The 26,032-nt window shown below is 40.7% G+C and overlaps 1 protein-coding gene and 1 non-coding gene across 3 annotated transcripts in view; one reads left to right on the top strand and one right to left on the bottom strand.

Annotated features, from left to right (window-relative positions):
* Positions 1-8,422: 8,422 nt before the first annotated feature.
* On the top strand, positions 8,423-8,529 carry LOC138985076 (U6 spliceosomal RNA). Its single transcript, XR_011462336.1, has one exon. It is a non-coding gene; the product is annotated as a U6 spliceosomal RNA (small nuclear RNA).
* A 10,768-nt stretch (positions 8,530-19,297) lies between these two features.
* The window catches only part of ITGA6 (integrin subunit alpha 6), an 87,915-nt gene continuing 81,180 nt past the window's right edge, over positions 19,298-26,032 (bottom strand). The window contains exons 25-26 of one of the 2 annotated variants that reach the window (XM_070358458.1): positions 23,650-23,779; positions 21,323-21,462 (exon numbers count right to left, since the gene is read on the bottom strand). In XM_070358458.1, coding sequence (XP_070214559.1) covers positions 23,672-23,779 — 108 coding nt within the window. In that variant the 3' untranslated portion in view covers positions 21,323-21,462; positions 23,650-23,671. Of the gene's footprint in view, positions 21,463-23,649; positions 23,780-26,032 lie in introns of both variants that reach the window. The other variant, XM_014478465.2, reaches the window with a different exon arrangement.

The raw sequence follows: 26,032 nt of genomic DNA, 5'->3' as shown, positions 1-26,032 counted from the left end.
TCAGGTATCTGTTAACTTGATGGTTATTAAGACTATGGTAAAAATATTTTAGAGGAAGCGATATGAATGAATAAGGTATGAATGAAGTGATATGAATACATAAGATATGTATTCAAAGGTAGAAAGTGATCAAAGGGTGGTATATCTTTCATGAATTTTTACCAAAGGGCTATATTATTTAACTATGTACATATAAAGTATAATTGTAATTTAAGGCTCTCTAAAAAATTCTTTATAGCAGACTTGGGCTGGATTCTCTAAATTCCCTGAGATTTTGTGATTATTGTCAGATTAATTTGACTGAAAATCATGTAGAAAGCAATAGAAAACAAGCTGAACTATGCCACCCTGTCTTCTTTATCCTGTGGCTTCATGGGGCTCAGTGGACAAGAGGAGAGAAAAGTGATTATTCATTCTCCTGCTCCTTCCTGCTGGGCCATGACTTGTGTCCCTTTTAAGTATGGCCATAGCTCCCTTCCTGTGCCCAGGGAGCCCTAGAGGTGGTACCAGTTTCCCTCTCCTGTTGATTGGGGTGCTTCACTGTCTCCATCTCTGTTCTGCCCACACCTCTGTAAATAGTCCCTGAAAACACTCTTCAGTTTCCCCTTTGAGTGTGCTACCATTTCCTGCCCCAGACCCCTAACTGCTGCTTTACAAAGGTAACTTTCAAAAGAGATAAAATCATGACTTTCATGCAACTACAAAATGAACACATCTCTATCACGGTGTGTACTACTTTTAATATCGTATGATTTTATCAGTTGTATCTCATTGAAGCTTTGGAGAAGGAAATGGCAACCCACTCCAGTGTTCTTGCCTGGAGAATCCCAGGGACAGGGGAGCCTGGTGGGCTGCCATCCATGGGGTCACACAGAGTTGGACACGACTGAAGTGACTTAGCAGCAGCAGCAGAAGCTGAAAAAAATAAAATGAACACACTGAAATTTTAATTCATTAAATTAGAGACTCAGAGAAGATACTACAACCAGTTCAAAGGGGAAGGCAAAAAAACAGGATTACAGAAATGAATTTGTAAAGGGCTATAAAACTGGCTTTTCCCCTTAGGAGTCAGGAACCCTCCACCTCTAACTGATAGAACATATTTGCATGGATATAGGCAAGAATATAGGTTTTTCCAGTAATCATGTACAGGTGTGAGAGTTGAACCATAAAGAAGGCTGCTGCTGCTGCTGCTAAGTCATGTCAGTCGTGTCCGACTCTGTGTGACCCCATAGACAGCAGCCCACCAGGCTCCCCCGTCCCTGGGCTTCTCCAGGCAAGAACACTGGAGTGGGTTGCCATTTCCTTCTCCAATGCATGAAAGTGAAAAGTGAAAGTGAAGTCGCTCAGTCATGTCCGACTCTTAGCAATCCCATGGACTGCAGCCTACCAGGCTTCTCCATCCATGGGATTTTCCAGGCAAGAGTACTGGAGTGGGTCACCAGTGCCTTCTCCATAAAGAAGGCTGAGTGTCAAAATATTACTGCTTTTGAATTGTGGTGCTGGAGAAGACTCTTAAGAATCTCTTGGACAGCAGGGAACTCAAACCAGTCAATCCTAAAGGAAATCAACCCTGAATATTCATTGGAAGGACTGATGCTGAAGCTCCAATACTTTGGCCACCTGATGTGAAGAGTCAACTCATTGGAAAAGACCCTGATGCTGGGAAAGATTGAGGGCAAGAGGAGGAGGGGGTGACAGAGGATGAGATGGTTGGATAGCATCACTGACTCAATGGACATGAGTTTGAGCAAACTCCGAGAGATAGTGGAGGGAAGAGGAGCCTGGCGTGCTACAGTCCATGAGGTTGCAGCAAAGAGTCAGATACAGCTTAGCAACTGAATAAGGCAAGAATTACCTACAATTTACCATTGTAAATAGCTCAAACACAGTGAATCAGAAACAGACACCCTAGAAACTTGTGCTCTGAACAGTGCATTGTATTCTACCTACATTTGCCTTTTGTGTTTAAAGAAGACCGTTGTTCAAGTAATTACCTGTGCCTTGACATGGAGGCCATCCTGCTTACCAGGACTTGTTTCAAGGAAAACCCTGTATTTATCTGGATGAGGTATTTGATAAGCTGCTGGAGTTGAGAGGGAGATCCCCAGGGACCGCTTTTAGAACAGACTTGCAGGAATCTAGAAGAGGAACCCACTTTGCAGAGCTTAGGGAGAGGGGAGGTGGTGATTGCAAAGGCTGTTTCAAAAGAGGGAGCTTCATGAACCCTCAGTAAAGTTCACTTAAAAAAAAAAAAGATTGTTGAGACTGGGTCTTTTGTGCCTTTGTGCAAACTGGTAAAAAGGGTGAATTTTGCATAAGAATTGGAGCAATATTTGCACTTGAGGAGCCTAAGCAGTGGTTAGGTTGAAGGGGCTCTGAGGTCAAAAACCCCTAAGAATTTACAGACCTGGACGGTGAGAATTGTCCGCTGTCCACTGTCTCTGCATCTGGACACGCTGGAATTTGCCATTTCAGCTAATTCTGGGGGCAAGAAGTCTGCAGATGTCTGAATTATATATGCCATCAGCACAGTTCAAGTTGTTCTCTTTAAAATTTTGTTGGAGTGGGAAGTCCAAATTTCTAGTTTCACCATCAATTTCCCTTTATTTATTTCATTTCATTTCTTCTGAGTTTTCTAGGTACCTACTTCTGGGGTTCACTCATTCCGTAAATGTTTCCTTGAACATGCTGTGTGCTGGGCAGGCACGATTTTAGGTTCTGGGCGTACAGCACTGAACAAGGCATCCAGGTTGCAGCTCTTACAGGGCGTCCATTCTAACGGCTAAAGACAGAATAAATGTATACAATTATTTCAGAGAGTGCTACAGGCTGTAACAATAATAAAACAGACCACTCGGTGTGTGTGTGTGTGTGTTGCATGGAGGCTACTTTACAGAGGTCAACAAAGGTCACTCTGAGATTAGGACCTTCAGAGGCCCTAAAATGAAAAAAAGATGTGACTCCTCCCACCATGAGCCTCAAAAAACCCTATCCTCCCTACTGCAAGACACAAAGCCCCTAAGCTTGTTGGCCTTCATTCATTCATAACTCATCAAGAAAGTCTTTAGGTGGGACTTTGGATTATGATTGTTAAAGATTCCCTCAAAGCAGAGAGCTGACTGCAGTCATCACCTCAAGTTGCAAATAACCACAGGCCATGCATGCATAGCGTTAAGCCTGAAGTGCTTGTCTTTGGCTTCCTGGCCGCTGTCCAGTCCATCCAGCCGCCTCCACCACTGTCAGGAGACCAACTGAAAGTTTTCATGGAAAGGTCCTTCTCCATTTGTTCTGCCTGAGGGGGTGCCCCCACTGTCTGTCAGGAACCTGTAACTGAAATTGCGTAAAAAGCTCATGTCCTCTTCAGAGCAATGTGAGTTGCCATATTTCATTGATAGCTTTTTGTTTCTTTCACATTTTAACACTTCATAAATCGTCAGGGTCCTCAATTCCTATCAGTACGGGTATTGACACTGCTGATGTTTGATCATCAGAACTTGCAGACTGGGTATCCACTGTCTGGAAGAAAATTCTGAACAGTGGAGCGCTCTCTTCAGAAATGCTGCACCACAATACTTTTGGGCAAGCATATTATTCTGAATTAAATGTTAATTTGAAAGATTCAAAATATAAAGAAAAAGTTCTTGGAGAATCTTAACCAATTTATTTCACTTACATTTTCCTATTATATGCACAAGGAATAAGATGATTAACATCCATCTAAAGGTATCGACAAGCTCTTAAGATAAAATTTTCAAAGAATAAGAAGACACTGTCATTGGCAATCTTTTAAAATTCTTACTAGAAGGACTGTTGGGAGATAATCCACTGTCTCTAATTCTACTGGTAATTGGGATTGTTGAGATCACCTGGGAAGGGTGTTGGAGGCCAGAGAGAATCCCTCACAGCAGAAATATTTGAGATGACAATAGTAGAAGCCAAGAAAAAAGCACTTTCAAAATTAAAGGGGCATTGGCTATCATTAAATATCCTCCAGCAGTCAAGTAAAATGAGAACTGAGAAGTATGCTTTAGACTTAATAGCCAAAAGGTGGGTCGTGACTTTGAAACAAGGGGCTTCATGAGCACAGTGATGACGAAGTAGAGATGACAACTATGAATACAGTTGTTGGAAAGGATGACAGTGGAGCTGGTTTATTTATAGGTTTTACAGTGGGAAAGTCTTGAGTATGTCTAAATGCTGGGGGTGAAGAACTTACGAGGCAAGCTGGATGTAAAGAAGAGGGAGAGGTTAAGTGCCAGAATAGGGTCCTGGAGGACTGGAAGAGTTCTCCTCCCACAGATGGGAGGAAGGACACTCCTCTGACCGGGATGTGTTATCAGTGTGTTAAAGAAATGTGTGCAATTGATGTGGGCAGACCTGGGCTGGAATCAAGGCTCCGTCACTTTCTAGATGCGTCACCTCGGCTAAGTTGCTCACTCTTACTGATGATCGTACTGAGCACTTTCTATGGGATAGGCACTAACCAACGAAATGGTTATTTTTATAGACAATGCTGAAGCTGTTAGCCTAATGAAGAGAACATGTGTTAAATTAGGCCTCAAATCTAGGCAGGAAATTGAGAAAATTCTTCAGTAATAATTTGCATATTTGTGTGTGTGAAGTAGGAGGTAAAGTGTGCTTGAAATTAAAGGAAAAGTTGGGAGAAATTCATTGGATAAACCATCTAAGGAAAGGAAATCTGAATAGCCACATGTCTTTTGATAATCCTTCTAGAGATGTGTTAGGGTTGACGGATTTTACTTATTCAAACAGTGACAGACTTTATCTTCTTGGGCTCCAAAAATCACTGCAGACGGTGACTGCAGCCATGAAATTAGGAGATGCTTGCTCCTTGGAAGAAAAGCTATAACAAACCTAGACAGTGTATTAAAAAGCAGAGTCATCACTTTGCCGACAAAGGTCCATATAGTCAAAGTGATGGTTTTTCCAGTAGTTATGTACAGATATGAGAACTGGATTGTAAAGAAGGCTGAATTGATGCTTTCAAGGTCTAGTGCTGGAGAAGACTCTTGAGAGTCTCTTGGACAGCAAGGAGATCAAACCAGTCGCTCCTAAAGGAAATCAACTGTGAATATTCAATGGAAGGATCAGTGCTGAAGCTTAAACTCCAATACTTTGGCCACCTGATGCAAAGAGCCGACTCTCTGAAAAAGACCCTGAGGCTGGGAAAGATTGAAGGCAAAAGGATAAGGGGTCTGCACAGGATGAGATAGTTAGATAGCATCACTGATTCAATGGACATGAGTTTGAGCAAGCTCCGGGAGATGGTGAAGGACAGGGAAACCTGGCTTGCTGCAGTCCTTAGGGTCACAAGGAGTTGGACATGACTAAGTGACTGAAGAACAACAAAACAGGACTCTTTTTTTTTTTGTAAGTTGGCTAAGGCTATTTTTGGTTTATTTTTTTAATCAATTTATTTTAATTGGAGGCTGATTACAATATTGTGGTGGCTTTTGCCATACATTGACATGAATCAGCCATGGGGGTATGTGTCCCCCATCCTGAAACCCCCTCCTACTTCCCCCCACCCCATCCCATCTCTCTGGGTTGTCCCAGTGCACCAGCCCTGAGCGCCGTCTCATGCATTGAACCAGGACTGGCGATCTGTTTCACATATGGTAATATACATATTTCAATGCTATTCTCTCCGATCGTCCCATCCTTGCCTTCTCCCAGAGTCCAAAAGTCTCTTCTTTACATCTGTGTCTCTTTTGCTGTCTCGCATATAGGGTCATCATTACCATCTTCTAAATTCCATATATGTGCATTAATATACTGTATTGGTGTTTTTCTTTCTGACTTACTTCACTCTCTATAATAGGTTCCAGTTTCATCCACCTCATTAGAACTGATTCAAATGCATTCTTTTTAATAGCTGAGTAATATTCCATTGTGGATATGTACCACAGCTTTCTTATCCATTCATCTGCCAGTGGACATCTAGGTTGCTTCCATGTCCTGGCTATTGTAAACAGTGCTGTGATGAACATTGGGGTATGTGTCTCAGTTCTGGTTCCCTCGGTGTGTATGCCCAGCAGTGGGATTGCTGGGTCGCATGGCAGTTCTATTTCCAGTTTTTAAAGGAATCTCCACACTGTTCTCCATAGTGGCTGTACTAGTTTGCATTCCCACCAACAGTGTAAAGAGGGTTCCCTTTTCTCCACACCCTCTCCAGCATTTATTGTTCGTAGACTTTCTGATAGCAGCCATTCTGACCAGCGTGAGATGGTACCTCATTGTGGTTTTGATGTGCATTTCTCTGATAATGAGTGATATTGAGCATCTTTTCATGTGTTTGTTAGCCATCTGTTATGTCTTTGGAGAAATGTCTGTCTAGTTCTTTGGCCCATTTTTTGATTGGGTTGTTTATTTTTCTGGAATTGAGCTGCATGAGCTGCTTGTATATTTTTGAGATTAATTCTTTGTCAGTTGCTTCGTTTGCTATTATTTTCTCCCATTCTGAAGGCTGTCTTTTCACCTTGCTTATAGTTTCCTTTGTTGTGCAAAAGCTTCTAAGTTTAATTAGGTCCCACTCTGGGAGGTGGGTCATAGAGGATCCTGCTGTGATTTATGTCAGAGTGTGTTTTGCCTATGTTTTCCTCTAGGAGTTTTATAGTTTCTGGTCTTATATTTAGATCTTTAATCCATTTTGAGTTTATTTTTGTGTATGGTGTTAGAAAGTGTTCTAGTTTCATTCTTTTACAAGTGGTTGACCAGTTTTCCCAGCACCACTTGTTAAAGAGATCATCTTTTCTCCATTGTATATTTTTGCCTCCTTTGTCAAAGACAAGGTGTCCATAGGTGCATGGATTTATCTCTGGGCTTTCTATTTTGTTCCATTGGTCTATATTTCTGTTTTTGTGCCAGGACCACACTGTCTTGATGACTGTAGCTTTGTAGTATAGTCTGAAGTCAGGCAGGTTGATCCTCCAGTTCTAGTCTTCTTTCTCAAGATTGCTTTGGCTATTTGAGTTTTTTTGCATTTCCATACAAATTGTGAAATTATTTCTTTGAGTTCTCCGAAAAATACTGTTGGTAGCTTGATAGGGATTGCATTGAATCTATAGATTGCTTTGGGTAGTATACTCAGTTTCACTATGTTGATTCTTCTGATCCATGAACATGGTATATTTCTCCATCTATTTGTGTCATCTTTGATTTCTTTCATCATTGTTTTATAATTTTCTACATATAGGTCTTTTGTTTCTTTAGGTAGATTTATTCCTACATTTTCATCACAATTTTATTTTTTATTTTATTCTTTTCATCACAATGGTAAATGGGATTGTTTCCTTAATTTCTCTGTTTTCTCATTGTTAGTGTATAGGAATGCAAGGGATTTCTGTGTATTAATTTTATATCCTGCAACTTTACATATTCATTGATTGGCTCTAGTAATTTTCTGGTGGTGTCTTTAGGGTTTTCTATGTAGAGGATCATGTCATCTGCAAACAGTGAGAGTTCTACTTCTTCTTTTCCAATCTGGATTCCTTTTATTTATTTTTCTTCTCTGATTGCTGTGGCTAAAACTTCCAAAACTGTGTTGAATAGTAGTGGTGAGAGTGGGCACCCTTGTCTTGTTCCTGACTTTAGGGGAAATGCTTTCAATTTTTCACCATTGAGGATAATGTTTGCTGTGGGTTTATCATATATGGCTTTTATTATGTTGAGGTATGTTCCTTCTATACCTCAAAGCAGTACTCTTGCCAACTCAAGTACAGAAAACCCAGTTCAAACTTCCTTAAGTAAAAGACCATTGTTTTCTGAAGTCACTGAAAAACTTTTCAAGTCGTAAACCCAAAACATCAGTGTGTCCTGCTCTCCTCTCCCTCTTCCTTCCTCCCCATGTTTCAGCTCTGCTTTTCTTTGTGTTGGGGTTTCTTGTGACACTTTATATACTTCACAAAGCTGGCTCCTTTCCTATTTCAGAAATGGACAGAATAGCAGCAGGCTTTAGTTTACAATGGGAAAAATCTCTAATGAGCCCTCTCATTGCTTCAGAAAAACACTAGGGGATTGTCCCTGATTGGCCAGGCAGGGGCCATGTTTCCAGGCCGAGAAAATGGGAGTAGGTGTGGAGAGGTGGTACACACACACCTAACATCAGGGACTGAATTAGAAGAAAGGATCCCCAAGGAAACAGCAGTTTCTTTCACCTGAAAAAGGGATGCTTGGAGGTAAAAACAACACATTATTTCCATGTTCTATAGACTGGTAGCATGTTTTCCTATTAATCAGTAATATTTAATGAAGACAGTCCATGAAATATGACATTCTCTCACAGAGTAATGATTCTTCACATTTTTATGTTTTTATTCCCTTCGTTTCCTGATTAAGTCAGATCATGTACATATCCATTTCCACTCTCTTTTAGAGGAGATTTAGAAAAAAGAAACAAGTGCTCACTTCGGCAGCACATATACTAAAATTGGAACGATACAGAGAAGATTAGCATGGCCCCTGCACAAGAATGACATGCAAATTTATGAAGTGTTCCATATTTTTATGGAAGCAACCTAGATGTCCATCAGCAGACGAATGGATAAGAAAGCTGTGGTACACATACACAGTGGAATGTTACTCAGCTATTAAAAAGAATATATTTGAATCAGTTCTAATGAGGTGGATGAAACTGGAGCCTATTATACAGAGTGAAGTAAGTCATAAAGAAAAACACCAATACAGTATATTAACACATATATATGGAATTTAGAAGATGGAAACAATGACCCTATATGCGAGACAGCAAAAGAGACACAGATGTAATGAACAGACTTTTGGACTCTGTGGGAGAAGGCAAGGGTAGGATGATTTGAGAGAATAGCATTGAAACATGTATATTACTATATGTGAAATAGATTGCCAGTCCAGGTTCAATGCATGAGACAGGGTATTCAGGACCGGTTGCACTGGGATGACCCTGAGGGATGGGATGGGGAAGAGGGAGATAGGAGCAGGGTTCAGAATGGGGGACACATGTACCCCCATGGCTGATTCATGTCAATGTATGGCAAAAAACACTACAATATTGTAAAGTAATTAGCCTCCAATTAAAATAAATAAATTAATTAAAAAAGAAAAAAGAAATAAGATTCACCCTAACATGACATATATTTAATATCTTGGAGAATCAAGTTGATGTCAAAAGCAATAAAAATATTCTAAATCCAGCATTAGCTAGAAGGCAGTTACATCCCATGCATTTTCTCTTTTAATTTCCTAGATCTTTTAACATTTTCTTTGGGTGAGTGGCCGTGTCAGTTGGGGTTCAGGACGTAAAGTAAAAACCACTCTAGGTATTACTGCCATGAAGGGATTTAATTCAGGAAATTACATGTATACAACACAGACTAAAGTAGGCTCTAGACAGGGCCTCTGGGGATAGTATCTAGAACAATGACTCATCTAGGGGTTTCTGGAAATTTAGGTGATGAAAAATACTTGTAGCTACAATCCATAGTCAAAAACAGGGAATGAGACCACCACCAGTTAACCCTTTCTAATACTCAGAAAGCTAGAAGACCCTCAACACTGAACCTTAGGTCTCCACAGCCATGCTTGCTAGTAGAAACACTCACTGAATCCACCTTGCAGATCGCAAATGAAGGTACATAATTCACAGAATCCAGCTCATGTGCAAAGCCCCTAGCTGCAAGGGGACTCTGGAAGAGAAGTTTTAGCTTTCCAGCCCTTCTAATAAAAGGGTGGGATATAAGTTGGCAAGTCAATCCACAGATATCTATCTCAGTGGGCTTAGGCATTATTCATTTGTTTCCTAGGAGGAGTAGCTGGTTTTTGTGCGGTGGCAACAGGCAAAGGGAAACTGAAGAACTGTTGCTGCTTAAGAAAGAAATTGTCAGATTGCAGAAGTTTAAGAGTTTGGCTGACTTTTACTGCAGTCTTTCTGTTTTGTTACTGACTTAGAGAAGTCACTGTAACCAGACCAACATATCGTTGCTTCTGTGGGTCAGCTACTAGAACTGGCAGATTATTCCCCTTTCAGTTGTAAATGGAATTTTGCTTCTAGCAGGTCTTAAAGGCATGGCCCATAGAGTAGCCTAAAAGGAATGTTATCTATCCTGTCATCCTCACATAAAACAAAGACTAAAATGTGCCCTGATTGTTCTTTATGCGCAAATTTGAGGATGTTAGGGATTGGAAGTTGTTAAAGGTGAGTAGACAGGTGTCTCCTTTCTAGAAGCCTAGGTTATAATCCTTCCATATACTGTTTTACAGATGCAGAAATTAAACCAGTAGGGGTAAACAGAAAGTGGCAGATAAGTGACTTGAACCTTGAATGAAGATCGATTCCACAGACTCTTGCTACCCACTGTATAATCTGTGGACTGCAGCGTCTGGAGCTCATTAGAAAAGTTGACTCTCAGGCTCTTTCCCAAGCTCTCTGAAGCAGCACCTGAAGCTTAATGTCTGCAGGTGATTCTCAGGCATGTTAAAGTGTGAGGAGGATGGCTTTTAACCACTTTGTTGATTTAAGACTTCCTAACAAAGTGACAAAGAATATAATCAATCTGATTTCGGCGTTGACCATCTGGTGATGTCCATGTGTAGCGTCTTCTCTTATGTTGTTGGAAGAGGGTGTTTGCTATGACCAGTGCATTTTCTTGGCAAAACTCTATTAGTCTTTGCCCTGCTTCGTTACGTATTCCAAGGCCAAATTTGCCTGTTATTCCAGGTGTTTCTTGACTTCCTACTTTTGCATTCCAGTCCCCTATAATGAAAAGGACATCTTTTTTGGGTGTTAGTTCTAAAAGGTCTTGTAGGTCTTCATAGAACCATTCAACTTCAGCTTCTTCAGCGTTACTGGTTGGGGTATAGACTTGGATTACTGTGATATTGAATGGTATGCCTTGGAAACAAACAGAGATCATTCTGTCGTTTTTGAGATTGCATCCAAGTACTGTATTTTGGACTCTTTTGTTGACCATGATGGCTACTCCATTTCTTCTGAGGGATTCCTGCCCGCAGTAGTAGATATAATGGTCATCTGAGTTAAATTCACCCATTCCAGTCCATTTCAGTTCGCTGATTCCTAGAATGTCAACATTCACTCTTGCCATCTCTTGTTTGACCACTTCCAATTTGCCTTGATTCATGGACCTGACATTCCAGGTTCCTATGCAATATTGCTCTTTACAGCATCAGACCTTGATTCTATCACCAGTCACATCCACAGCTGGATATTGTTTTTGCTTTGGCTCCATCCCTTCATTCTTTCTGGAGTTATTTCTCCACTGATCTCCAGTAGCATATTGGGCACCTACTGACCTGGGGAGTTCCTCTTTCAGTATCCTATCATTTTGCCTTTTCATACTGTTCATGGGGTTCTCAAGGCAAGAATACTGAAGTGGTTTGCCATTCCCTTTTCCAGCAGACCACATTCTGTCAGATCTCTCAACCATGATGTGCCTGTGTTGGGTATGACCTAAATCAAATCCCTTATGATTATACAGTGGAAGTGAGAAATAGATTTAAGGGCCTAGATCTGATAGATAGAGTGCCTGATGAACTATGGAATGAGGTTCGTGACATTGTACAGGAGACCGGAATCAAGAACATCCCCATGGAAAAGAAATGTAAAACAGCAAAATGGCTTTCTGGGGACGCCTTACAAATCGCTGTGAAATTAAGAGAAGCGAAAAGCAAAGGAGAAAAGGAAAGATATAAGCATCTGAATGCAGAGTTCCAAAGAATAGCAAGAAGAGATAAGAAAGCCTTCCTCAGCGATCAATGCAAAGAAATAGAGGAAAACAACAAAATGGGAAAGACTAGAGATCTCTTCAAGAAAATTAGAGACACCAAAGGAACAGTTCATGCAAAGATGGGCTCGATAAAGGACAGAAATGGTATGGACCTAACAGAAGGAGAAGGTATCAAGAAGAGGTGGCAAGAATACACAGAAGAACTGTACTAAAAAGATCTTCACAACCCAGATAATCACGATGGTGTGATCACTGACCTAGAGCCAGACATCCTGGAACGTGAAGTCAAGTGGGCTTTAGAAAGCATCACTACGAACAAAGCTAGTGGAGGTGATGGAATTCCAGTTGAGCTATTTCCAATCCTGAAAGATGATGCTGTGGAAGTGCTGCACTCAATATGCCAGCAAATGTGGAAAACTCAGCAGTGGCCACAGGACTGGAAAAGGTCAGTTTTCATTCCAATCCCAAAGAAAGGCAATGCCAAAGAATGCTCAAACTACAGCACAGTTGCACTCATCTCACATGCTAGTAAAGTAATGCTCAAAATTCTCCAAGCCAGGCTTCAGCAATATGTGAACCGTGAACTTCCTGATGTTCAAGCTGGTTTTAGAAAAGGCAGAGGAACCAGAGATCAAATTGCCAACATCCGCTGGATCATAGAAAAACCAAGAGAGTTCCAGAAAAACATCTATTTCTGCTTTATTGACTATGCCAAAGCCTTTGACTGTGTGGATCACAATAAACTGTGGAAAATTCTGAAAGAGATGGGAATACCAGACCACCTGATCTGCCTCTTGAGAAATTTGTATGCAGGTCAGGAAGCAACAGTTAGAACTGGACATGGAACAACAGACTGGTTCCAAATAGGAAAAGGAGTTTGTCAAGGCTGTATATTGTCACCCTGCTTATTTAACTTATATGCAGAGTACATCATGAGAAACGCTGGACTGGAAGAAACACAAGCTGGAATCAAGATTGCTGGGAGAAATATCCATAACCTCAGATATGCAGATGACACCACCCTTATGGCAGAAAGTGAAGAGGAACTAAAAAGCCTCTTGATGAAAGTGAACGTGGAGAGTCAAAAAGTTGGCTTAAAGCTCAACATTCAGAAAACGAAGATCATGGCATCTGGTCTCATCACTTCATGGCAAATAGATGGGGAAACAGTGTCAGACTTTATTTTTCTGGGCTCCAAAATCACTACAGATGGTGACTGCAGCCATGAAATTAAAAGATGCTTACTCCTTGGAAGGAAAGTTATGACCAACCTTGACAGCATATGCAAAAGCAGAGACATCACTTTGCCAGCAAAGGTCCGTCTAGTCAAGGCTATGGTTTTTCCAGTGGTCATGTATGGATGTGAGAGTTGGACTGTGAAGAAGGCTGAGCACTGAAGAATTGATGCTTTTGAACTGTGGTGTTGGAGAAGACTCTTGAAAGTCCCTTGGACTGCAAGGAGATCCAACCAGTCCATTCTGAAGGAGATCAGCCCTGGGATTTCTTTGGAAGGAATGATGCTAAAGCTGAAACTCCAGTACTTTGGCCACCTCATGTGAAGAGTTGACTCATTGGAAAAGACTCTGATGCTGGGAGGGATTGGGGGCAGGAGGAGAAGGGGATGATAGAGGATGAGATGGCTGGATGGCATCACTGACTCGATGGACTGAGCCTGGGTGAACTCTGGGAGTTGGTGATGGACAGGGAGGCCTGGCGTGCTGCGATTCATGGGGTCGCAAAGAGTCGGACACAACTGAGCGACTGAACTGAACTGAACTGAACAAAGTGGCTGGAGAAGGAAATGGCAACCCACTCCAGTGTTCTTGCTTGGAGAATCCCATGGACGGAGAAGCCTGGTAGGCTGCAGTTCATGAGGTCGCTAAGAGTCCGACACGACTGAGTGACTTCACTTTCACTTTCATGCATTGGAGAAGGAAATGGCCACCCACTCCAGTGTTCTTGCCTGGAGAATCCCAGGGACGGGGGAGCCTGGTGGGAAGCTGTCTGTGGGGTCACACAGAGTCGGACACGACTGAAGCGACTTAGCAGCAGCAGCAACAACAAAGTGGCTATGGCTGTAAGCACCCTAGAACTTGAGTTCCATCAGCAATTTGATGACACCTTGGAATCAAACAGACGCCCAATCTTTCTAGGGAAAGGTTCCCCTTTTATGGACTTTAGAGTCTTTGGGTCAGTGCAGTGTGACACGTGGAAAGAAGAAAAGGGAGTTTTTCAACTGTTCTTGCACTGACAAATCTGGTCTAATATACGTCATGTAACTTGAGCATGAATGGGCCTACGAGCACTTCCTCTTCTGCACAGCAGTAAAGGTACGTAAGCAACAAAACTACAACATGCCTTCCCACTGCAGGAAACCAAAGAATCTATCGTGTGGGTGAAGAACTGAGGAATGGTTCAAAAAAGAATCCTCTCTTTTTACACTCTTCCATTTCTGGGGAAAAAAAGTCAATGAGTCAGTACATAGCAATTTCAAGATACCTACATATGGACTTGTGTGCATGCTCCAAGCCTGCCTTATGGTCATTGTATTAAGGGTTTGAAACAGTTTGACATAAGTCAGTCTTGTACAAAATGACCTATGTTGACGAGCAGTTTAAACGTAAGAGTTAGGCTCACAGCACTTTTTAGTGAAGGTTACTCGCACTTGGAGACTTGTAGCTATAGCAGGTAAACCCAGGGGTATGAAAAACCTAGATGAGGAGACAGGTCAGCAACAGGTAAACTATATTTCCTCATCTGTGAAATGAGAAAGTAGAACTAGATTTCCATGTTTCCTTCCTATTTTAACATTTTATGGTTCTACATAACAAGTGTAATTATTAAACTAACATTTAGTGAACATTTTCTGATCCTCTCATCATTCCTTTTAAGAACCCATGAGATTGGTACTAATATCAATCTTACTTTACAAATAGAGAAACTGGGGCACAGACATGTCAGTCACTCATGGGAGTTATAAGAGGGGAAACTGTTTCACACCCTGGCAGTCTGACTGCAGCCTCACTCTTACACATCCTATTCATTGCCTCCTACTTTATGGCAAATATGTCTCTAACTTCCAAGCTCTTGTTACTGGTGCACTGGAAACCTCACACGCAGCAATAAGGCATTTACACACAGAGGGCAGAGCCCTTGCCATAAATATTGAAGAAGCCGTCCAGTGCTTTAGAAGCAGCTCTCAACCTTAGCTATACGTTAAGAGTCACCAGGGAAGGCTCAAATAGTACGGATGCCTGGATTCCACACTGAAGAGTTTCTGATGGAGTCAGTCTGACATGAATTCTCGGCACTGGGTTTTGTTGTTGTTGTTTTTTTTGTTTTTTTTTTTTTTAATGTTTTTTAGGAATTTAAATAGGGAGCCCAGGAGGTGGGCGCGGGGCAGCCCGCTCGGCTCCTCGGCGGCGGCTCCGCTCGGGCCGACGGCCGGCGCGCCGCTCCTGGAGGAGGCGGCGTTAAGTGAAAAAATAAATAAATAAATAAATAGGGAGCCCAGATTGAGAGTAGACTACTCCCAACTTTATAGGAATGGGGTTGGTTCTAGAGGCAAGTTCTACCCATGTAGGACCAGGTACTAACCTGATGTGTCAACCATTGATACCCTGACACAAGATTTTTAATTCTGCTAGTTATGTAATGGAGAAGGAAATGGCAACCCACTCCAGTATTGTTGCCTGGAAAATCCCATGACAGAGGAGCCTGGTGGGCTACAGTGCGTGGAGTTGCAGAGTCAGATGACTGACTGACTGAGCACATTTATGTAAAGTAGATTACCTGTTTGTCAGTACCACCTGTTGTTTTGGATAAGCTTCCTGTAAAAGGGCAGAGCCAGTGTCTTATTTGTATGTGTGTCCCCAGAGCCTGGGAACATATCTATAAATTTTATTTCCAATTGGGAAGGAAATAATTAAACCACATCTATCTATCTCCATATAACAAGATCTTGACAGAACACCCACTTAAATCTGCTGGTTACTGTTGAACTGAATACTTATCTGCTAGGCTTTGAGATAGGGAAAGAAGCATACTCTTTTCCTAGAGTTTGAGATTTCTTGGAGATGTTCTAGAAGGACAGTGTGTCAATAGCATGTGAGAAATTTTATCTGACCCCTGCTAACATGGATATGTCTCTGCCCACTTCCATGACCCCAGCACAAGCAGCCTGATAAAGAGATACTCCAGGGTCAGGGCATTTAAGCTTTGCTGACTACGATGAAAGTCACTCAATATGCCAGCAAATGCGGAAAACTGAGCAGTGGCCACAGGACTGGAAAAGGTCAGTTTTCATTCCAATCCCAAAGAAAGGCAATGCCAAAGAATGCTCAAACTACCACACAATTGCACTCATCTCACACACTAGTAAAGTAATGCTCAAAATTCTCCAAGCCAGGTTTCAGCAATATGTGAACCGTGAATTTCCTGATGTTCAAGCTGGTTTTAGAAAAGGCAAAGAAACCAGAGATCAAATTGCCAACATCCGCTGGATCATGGAAAAAGCAAGAGAGTTCCAGAAAAACATCTATTTCTGCTTTATTGACTATGCCAAAGCCTTTGACTGTGTGGATCACAATAAACTGTGGAAAATTCTGAAAGAGATGGGAATACCAGACCACCTGACCTGCCTCTTGAGAAACCTGTATGCAGGTCAGGAAGCAACAGTTAGAACTGGACATGGAACAACAGACTGGTTCCATATAGGAAAAGGAGTTCATCAAGGCTGTATATTGTCACCCTGTTTATTTAACTTCTATGCAGAGTACATCATGAGAAACGCTGGACTGGAAGAAACACAAGCTGGAATCAAGATTGCTGGGAGAAATATCAGTAACCTCAGGTATGCAGATGACACCACCCTTATGGCAGAAAGTGAAGAGGAACTCAAAAGCCTCTTGGTGAAAGTGAAAGTGGAGAGTGAAAAAGTTGGCTTAAAGCTCAACATCCAAAAACGAAGATCATGGCATCCGGTCCCACCACTTCATGGGAAATAAATGGGGAAACAGAGGAAACAGTGTCAGACTTTATTTTTCTGGGCTCCAAAATCACTGTAGATGGTGACTGCAGCCATGAAATTAAAAGACGCTTACTCCTTGGAAGGAAAGTTATGACCAACCTAGATAGCATGTTCAAAAGCAGAGACATTACTTTGCCAACAAAGGTTCGTCTAGTCAAGGCTATGGTTTTTCCTGTGGTCATGTATGGATGTGAGAGTTGGACTGTGAAGGAGGCTGAGCACCGAAGAATTGATGCTTTTGAACTGTGGTGTTGGAGAAGACTCTTCAGAGTCCCTTGGACTGCAAGGAGATCCAACCAGTCCATTCTGAAAGAGATCAGCCCTGGGATTTCTTTGGAAGGAATGATGCTAAAGCTGAAACTCCAGTACTTTGGCCACCTCATGCGAAGAGTTGACTCATTGGAAAAGACTCTGATGCTGGGAGAGATTGGGGGCAGGAGGGGGAGAGATTGGGGGCAGGAGGAGAAGGGGACGACAGAGGATGAGATGGCTGGATGGCATCACTGACTTGATGGACGTGAGTCTGAGTGAACTCTGGGAGTTGGTGATGGACAGGGAGGTCTGACGTGCTGCGATTCATGGGGTCGCAAAGAGTTGGACACGACTGAGCGACTGATCTGATCTGATGAAAGTCACACTTTTCCTTCACTCCAGTGTAGTCATCAACCGTCACCCGGTTAGCTTTTCCCTTTGTGGTCCACTTTGAACTGTGTTAGACCCATTTTCTCTCCCTGACTTGTTTTAGAGTTCACCTACCTGTCCAGGATTTAACCAGGAATCCCTTTGTAACATTTCCCTCCTAAATGGGTCTGTTGGTAACACCTCTGCAGACGTGGCCTCAGCCACTGGCTCACAGCACTCTCAGAGAGCTGGGCCAGAGAAGGCAAAACCTATTTTTAAGAGAAAGAAAAGTTACTTGCCACTTGATCACAATCAGAACGAGTGGTGGAACAGATGCCCCCTGGCTTCATTGCAGTAGCCACTCTTGAAATCATCCTGAAGTTCATTTTCTCTCCTTGAGGCTCAATGCAAGAGGGTAGACTACAGAAGTCCAAAGGACGGACCACTCATCCTTTGAGCTCAAGGAACTGCCTTTAATCATTTACTTCGGCTTCAAGCTCATCAAATAACCCTTCCACGTTCCTGCTTTCTTAGCTCTGGGAATGTTATTTATGTGGAAGCCAGTCACCTACAACATTTTACCATTTTTCTCCTTTAAAACAAAACAGCCCGTCAGTCCCAGCCTGTTTTCCCACAATGTCCTCATTGTACTAGGGCTAAGTTTCTTACTAAGATGTTTTCATCCAGGATAGAAGGCTGGAGCTTATCCTTACTTTCCTGGTCCGGACAATGTAAGGCATTTCCCACCAACATCTACCCCACATTCTAGAATATTCTCAACCACAGGGGCATGGCATAAGCCATAACTCTGCATGATATGCTGCGAGGTTGTAGCAAGTAATCTGCAACCAACAATTACATGTCAGTGTTCACAGACAGGTCCAAGGGTCCCCTGTATGAATACCACTATCACACTCTGAGGCATCTCTGATTTTTGTGAGGAAGAGAAGGAAGCAGAGTCCCAGGAGTCCCATAACGTACTACCATGACCTCTGCCAAGGGCATTTATGCCACAGCCCTAGCCAAACCAGTTACAGATGCTCCTAACCACTGACTACACATCACTGCAGTGACTTACACTGGGTATACCCGTAGGACTGTGGTTAATAAAGTCCCAGCCACTGGCCTGTCTAAAAAGTACCTATCACTCATTTCTTTAGATGGTTAACATCACTGGTCTGACCTTCAAAGAACTAACAAGGCTAAGACATAACGTATAATACCAAGTACAATGGAAAACTATTCCCTAATAGACTGGACATTTTATGATGGAAAATTTATTCAGGCCAGGGCATGCTATATTGTCTGCACACTATATACATGCCTTCCATTTATTAAATTGTGACAGTCCGGCTAGAGAAGTTTCAAAAAGTTGCTTAAATTTAAATGAAATCCACTGATGAAGAAAATATTTTCTGACCTGTCAATTCTGCCTAGTCAGTGCTTGGTAATCAGTATAATGAGGCAGGTCACAGGTGGACTGCTGTCACAGTGAAAGTGTGTTCTAAGAAGAAAGCAACTTAGCCGTAAGAACTTTTTCCTTTGAGCCATGTGTCACTGCTAGCTGACACCCTATCCTTCAGAGGCATAATAAGCCTTTGAAGCAGATCAATCAGTGCTTACACACAACTCCCAATTTGCAGATATCTTGAACAAACCACCTTTCAGATCATTGTCTTTTGAAAATATTCTCAACAAACAGTAAAGCCAAGAGAGGAAAAAAAATCACATTTACATTGCATTCTGTGGAGCATTAATATCTTTGGCTGATCTGAGATTATTCTTAGTGTCCCATAAATAAAAACACCAAAACCTTTATCGTTCAGCTTGATGCAATAAAAAGAAAGGCAAGTCAGGTTATTTATAATTTCACATGTACAATGCTGTGTTTCTAAGCCACAAACACTTTCATAAAAAATTTTTTATTTCACACTTTTATACAAATATCCACAGGTATCTTCTAATCATGAAATAATTTTACAATGCTAGTTAGTATACAAATGTATCAAATGCAAACAGACCAGTGACTTGACTTGAGATGACATTTTTAACAACTATAAACACCACTACATTCCTGTTTCTTTTGTTGGTGAACCACCCTTGCACCCCGCCCCCCTTTTTAGGACATTCATTTTTATAACAAAGGTCTATAAACACTTTCAAAATATCAGCTTCTCAGCAACCTATAAGCCAGCGCACTGGGTTCCAAGTTATCTGAGCAAGAAACTGAGATTTTAAACATTGTTATGACCTATTTTAGAGAAATTTCTGTAAACAAAATATCATCTGTAAAACTACTTTTGTTTTGAAAATTCCAAAGCACAACTAATATCTTAAGAGCATAAGATTTCTGGGAAAAAAAAAAAAAACGCAAAAGCATCAATGTCACATATAGCTGTATTTTGTTCTTTTAAAAGATTTTGAGATGCTACTTATACTACAGCCAAACAAATTAGCACCTGTTTGTTGCTGTACCCCCGTAACTTAACATTTTGAAGTACAGTAATTTTTTAAAATTTAGCTTTCCAGCTATTCAATCTCTATTGAATGTATATAATAATAACTTCCTCCTCCCTCCCCTTCATCTTTAAAATTAAACAATTTAAAGTTCTTTTCAGAGTAGTTATTTTGGGGGATGCAGACAGGGGAGGAAACAAAGCAAAAAACAGAACATGGATTCATTGATTAAATGATTCCAATAATATTGTAAAACTTCGAAGCCACGATGTTCAGACTCTTGGTATCAGGTATTCAGTAGTCTTACACTGGATGGGTTTGGGTCCACCATCGGCACTCACTGTTTCTTTCAAGTCCTGAATATACAACATTTTCAGCAGTGACTAGACTGCACTCAAGTCCAGCAAACAATCCCATTATTTCCAAGAGTTCCTGATGGTTACAGCAGGAAAATCAGAAATATCACACAGGGCTAAACTAAAAAATATCTTCTGTCTTTAAGAATTACACATCTCACAGTTAAATTCTATTTCTTAAATGTTTTGGGTTTGGAGGGAGAGGATAGTGCTGTCATGAAGGGAGTTAATAACTTAAACTTATACTTTATCTGTAAAGTATAACAACTCTCTGCTATATCTATAAAGACTTACTATGTTCTTTAGGCAGTCAGTAATTGAGGTCCAACCAGTGACCTCTTATGTTCTGATTCTGATTGCTTAATCCAACCTGAAGGGCAAACTGGAGAATCTTTGGCCTGTTAGTCAATAACAAAATGGTTTGTGAAAAAGAAAAATAAATACCATATACAAATAAGTATAACTAGCATTCAAATCTGTTATGCCTGTGTGTTTTAGTGAAAGGGAAATGAAACCTGTGTGTATTTGGCGTGAGCAGGTATTCACACGTCTAGGAAATGGAAAAAGATGGCAGGATGGCAACATTACCTTCTATTGCACATTTAATTTATGGGAGCACTTTAGTTTGAACACAGTTACCCTGATGGCATAGGGTTGTGATGCAGGACAGTTAACTGGCATGTTCTCCCATCCTTTGAGAAGAACGCTGGCAGAGGTGGTGCCAAGGCTGGGACGGTCACTCTGGCGCAGGGGTCACGGTGCCTTCTTCCAGCTACACCTTTGGAAGGATGTCGTGTAAGAGTAACCGGGCAGGCCCTTCCCCAGCACAAGTAAGTCAAAAACAAAGGCAACCCGGAACGTTAAATTAAGGCAGTTAAAGAAAAATCCATTCCAACAGCCTTCAATTTGGCTGTGCAAAACAGGAGCCTCGGGCCACGTAACAATGTCCACAGTTAAAACTGTAGGCCCGTACTGTTGTGCAGTCTGTCTGAAATCAGTATTCAGATATTGAACAGGTTTTTCAATCCATCTGAGTGTCTGGGTTGGGGAAAAAATAAAGCAGTTTGGATACTGTGAAGCTTTTCTGGCCTCCCTAGGAGTAGCTTTCATTTTCATTCCACTTTGTGATCCACTGTTTTTTTTCAGGGTTATCATTATATTTTTCATCTGGGATCTCTCGCTCTTCTTTCCGGATCCTTACAGCGTGGTATCGGGGAACGCTATCATCGTACCTAGAGCGTTTAAAGAATCCACACTGGAGACGGGGGGAGAAAGAAACAGACACAAATTAAGTAATTCCAAGAAGGGCAAGTCCACTAGATGGTAATATCTAAGCTTTCTGTTCAGCTATGCCTAAATTTAGACTGGGACAAAGAATAAAAGACATGGTTTTCTTTTAAGAAGGAACTAATAGGTCAAAAATAGTAATAGCCGGTGAGGATAAACAGAAGAGAACAGCTGTAAAACTGGAAGAAAAGCCCCTTTTCCCATCTTGTCTTTCTGTCTTATTATAGCAATGTTAGTTACCTCTAAGAGTTGAAGAGTTTATGAAACGGTGCTTCCATTCTTTTATAATCACCATATTATATGTAAAAGATCTAACTTTCAGATTACTAGAGCATCATGTTAATTTCAAGAACAACTTTTTTTCAAGGTCATAAACCAAAGATTATTCCATGCCCCTCTTCCACTAACAAAATGGAAATCAGGTCACAAATATTTTACAAATCACTACTTGAAATGGGTGATTTAATCTCCTCTCCTTCTAGGCTCCAGTACATCTTTCTTAATAGCTAAGATGTAATTTATACTGCCTGGATTTCCAAATGAAGCTTCCAAACTAAGCTGTTTCATTAATAAATCATGCAGTGACTGTGTCCTGCAATAAAATCATTCATGTACCACAAAGAATTTGAGAAACTATCACTAGATTGAATTTCAGAGCATCCTCTAATTTCTTTTCTTTTTGGCAAAAATACAGCACTTACACTTAGATTATTAATGAATATATATTTTATTAATCTGTAAAAACATATTCAATCTTATCCAAAGTAGGTTTTTATTGGGAACATACCTGGAAATTCTTAAGTCAGACTGAATTTTTTAAATAAAATATATATGTATTTTTTAAAAATGTCTTTAATTTTTAAATGCAGATAAAAGATGGATGAGGAAGATACTTAGAATAGTTGATTAATGTGTTTACTATGCGACATCAATAGGCATAGAACATTTGTTTTGAATGATGTTAAGCTATAAAAATGGCATGGGGCAAAATAAAATTATGTACAAATTTATCACTATTTATCACAAATTTATCACTAAATCGGTGAGGAAAATGGGACAAGAATTTTTGTTCTAAGGTCTTTTCTATTTTCTGCAAAAAAGCCAAAACACCTATCTGTCACATAGTGTGACTACTGCCCCATTTAAACAAAGAAGAAATCGGGGTGATACATAAACTGAAATGGAAATGCTGGGATTCGTCATGACAGGGCCATGGAAAGGGATTACAGGGGTAATTCTACCCTCTGGTGCCCACAGAAATGGAAAAAGGAATTGCTGCCAATTCCTGTTTCCATGGAGTTACAAATAAGAGAAGCCAAACATGAACTTAAAATCAGCTGAGACCCAGGGCTGAAAAAAATTTCTAGGAACATGGAACAAGGTCAAACTCCATTACAACATTTTGAATAAACTGTCCACAGCATTTTTATATTAAACTTTTGTAAACTGAAGGCCATGTTGGCAAAGAATCATCTTCTGAAGTCAACCATAATGTCTGTCACGCCAGTAGTGAAGAGTTTGTTGTAATGGTCTTTGACTTGTAGTAGATATGCAGGGAAAGGAAGTTGCATGCTTAGCCAGCATAAAACAATTTCTGAGCAACAATAAAAGCATTCCGAAGCCTTGCCCCATCATTTTATAGCACGAAAATCAAAAAGATGACAGTGAGAAAGCCCTCTCTTAAAGAGAAACACAATGTTTCCAACATGCAACAGGTTAATTAGGCAGTCAACACAAACTTCTGTGGGAAATTCCAAAATGGACAAGAAATCTGGGATGATTTCTTATGCATCTTTGAAATTCCAAGTGGTAAGCTACATACTAGATTAACAACACGTGGGAAACTGGTCTACTGTAGAGGTCTAACACCTCCTATGTGTACGTAGATAGCAGTTTTCTTCATTGCTGTGGGTGATGTCTATTAACAACAAAAAGTAGCTCACCTGCAACGAAAGATTCTTTGTGCACTTAAAAAAAAAACAACACTAAGCTTTCAAGTGAAATAAATGAAATAAATTCAAGCAAGGCAAGCCAGTGTGGACATTTGGAAAACGTCTGTTAATGGGACACACACAGCAAGCTGTTGCTTTTAAAGTTAGCCACCACAACCATAGCAGGTTCCACAGCTAGCAATTAAAAAACATTGATCAATTACCAATTACAGAAGTAGATCAATACTACGCATCAGAAGTAAGCCTCTCTTTATCAGATGGCTGAGCATGGATCTCAGCCTTGTGATATGTGGCATCATAGTGATCTTTCTTATTTCTCTTGAAGAAACCACACTACAAGGAAGCAAGGTATTTAGTCAGTGTTACAGTTCTGTGTATAAAAGCTAAACAAAAGAAAAATCTCAAAGTTTAACCTGTTTCCTACTTACAGCTTGCTTACAGAGAGACCACTATGGATCAACCAAAAGGGAACGGACCCCATACCATATGACACAGTGACATCAAGTGTGCTGTATACTCAGTTGCTAAGTCCTGTCTGATTCTTTATAAAGACTGCATGGACTATAGCCCACCAGGCTTCTTGGTCCATGGAATTTTCCAGCCGAGAACACTGGACTGGATTGCCATTTCCTTCTCCAGGGACTCTTCCTGATCCAGGGATCTGCTTGGCAGGCAGATTCTTTACCATGGCACCGCCTGGGAAGCCCCAGTGACGTCAATTAACCCAACTCTATTACCATGGGTCTCTGGTCAAATATTTATATGGATGACACTAGGAAATTGATTTTTCTATTTGTAAAAAATCCTAAGGGCCAAAATCATTCTAAAAGGGAAAATATTTACACATCTGATCATAGTTTTGGGTAGTTTCTTCTTGCGGGGCTTCCCAGGTAGCTCAGTGGTAAAGAATCTGCCTGCCAATGCAGGAGACAGGGGTTCGATCCCTGGGTCAGGAATATCCCCTGGAGGAGAAAATGGTAATCCACTCTAGCATTCTTGCCTGGGAAATTTCACAGACAGGGGAGCCTGATGGGCTATAGTCCACGGGGCTGCAAAAAGTTGGACACAACTCAGCACACACTTTCTTCTTGCAGGGGATATGGAGTCTAACTATGCAAGATTGACATCTGTAGATTACTGATTCAAAGTGTAAGAATAAATTCTCTAAGACTTAGCACAAATCCAAATAAAGAGATACTGAATATATTCCTGTCCTTTTCAGTGAATTTGAAGGGATAAGTGCCATCTACTTGAGGCCTTTGTGGGGTAAATCACAATATAAATTTGAACATACCATCATGAAATAATGATTGCTCTCACTTTCCCAAATTCTGAGCCATCACATAACGTTTAAGTGATAGTAATCTGTGCTCCTCAGATTAGGTCACTCTAAATATAGAGATATAGGAAAAGACTGTCCTTATAGGACCTCTTCTGGAGAGCAATAGAAGGCCATCCTCAAATATCAAACCTCACATTCAGCTTTTGATATCCAAATAATTTCCAGAGCATCTCCTATATCAGCTGGCTGCACTCAGACAAACCTACTGTCTAAAGTAAACATCAGGTAGGGCTGGCTGACTTCCCCTGGGAGGATGGGTCTTGGCATGAGCAGATACCAAACTTCAATCACACGACTGGAGGATGCCCAAAAACTATCTCAAAATTATCTTGGCAAAAGGAAGTTACTTGGAAAAATAAAGCAAAAAGAGATGCCCAATATTTGAAAGTGAGACTATCTTAAGTCCTTGTCCATTATACTTGGATCCAAAGAAAAGATAAAGATAGTTTGATCCTAGGGACTAGTAGTTGAGTTTCATCATCCTTTGCCTCTAGACCAGACATGTTTGGAAACCCCAAATTTCCGGCCTTTTAGAAAAGTAATACACTGCATACATAATGTCACAGTAATTATCCTAATGTTTTAGAACTGAGTAAAGGATAGAGACTATAAATATCCTCTCTTCACATCATGTCAAGTTGAGTTGCCAAATAAGTCATTACAAACTTTGTTTTGAGTTTTTGGGGACTGTTGATAAAAGTCTGTGAATCTCCATTACTACCTGAGAATAACCCAAGATCTATAGATGATAACTTTTGCCAAGAAAAGTACGTGACATCTCATGCATTTTTTGTAATGTCGACTATTTACTGGTAGAAAGCAGAGGGAAGATACTACATTATATTTACAGGACCAGACTATAATGAAGTACATCATATTAAACACAGACCTTCCTTATGCTTGACATAGGCTATGGTGACCACTTTGGGATTCATTGATTTCATGCTTTCCTATTTCCTAATCTAGCTGCAACTGTAACAAGCCCCCATTGCTGCCATGAACATTTCTTTACAAAAATTGAAATTAATAGGGATACAGATTCTGATTAGGGTGATAACCAATTTGGCTTAGATTCAGAATTTGATCAGCAATAAAGAAATGGTCATAGTGGTAAAATTTAAAAAATTATTATCTGCCAAACATGCTATATTATATGTGAAAACACTGAAATTTACACACTTAAGAAACCTCTTATATAAATAGTGTTCCTTTACAAAATATTAGATAGGTATTCAGATCTTCAT

This window comes from Bos mutus, chromosome 2 (genome assembly GCF_027580195.1).
Source record: "Bos mutus isolate GX-2022 chromosome 2, NWIPB_WYAK_1.1, whole genome shotgun sequence".
Taxonomy (NCBI): Eukaryota; Metazoa; Chordata; class Mammalia; order Artiodactyla; family Bovidae; genus Bos; species Bos mutus.
This window is presented reverse-complemented; position numbering and strand designations above follow the sequence as displayed.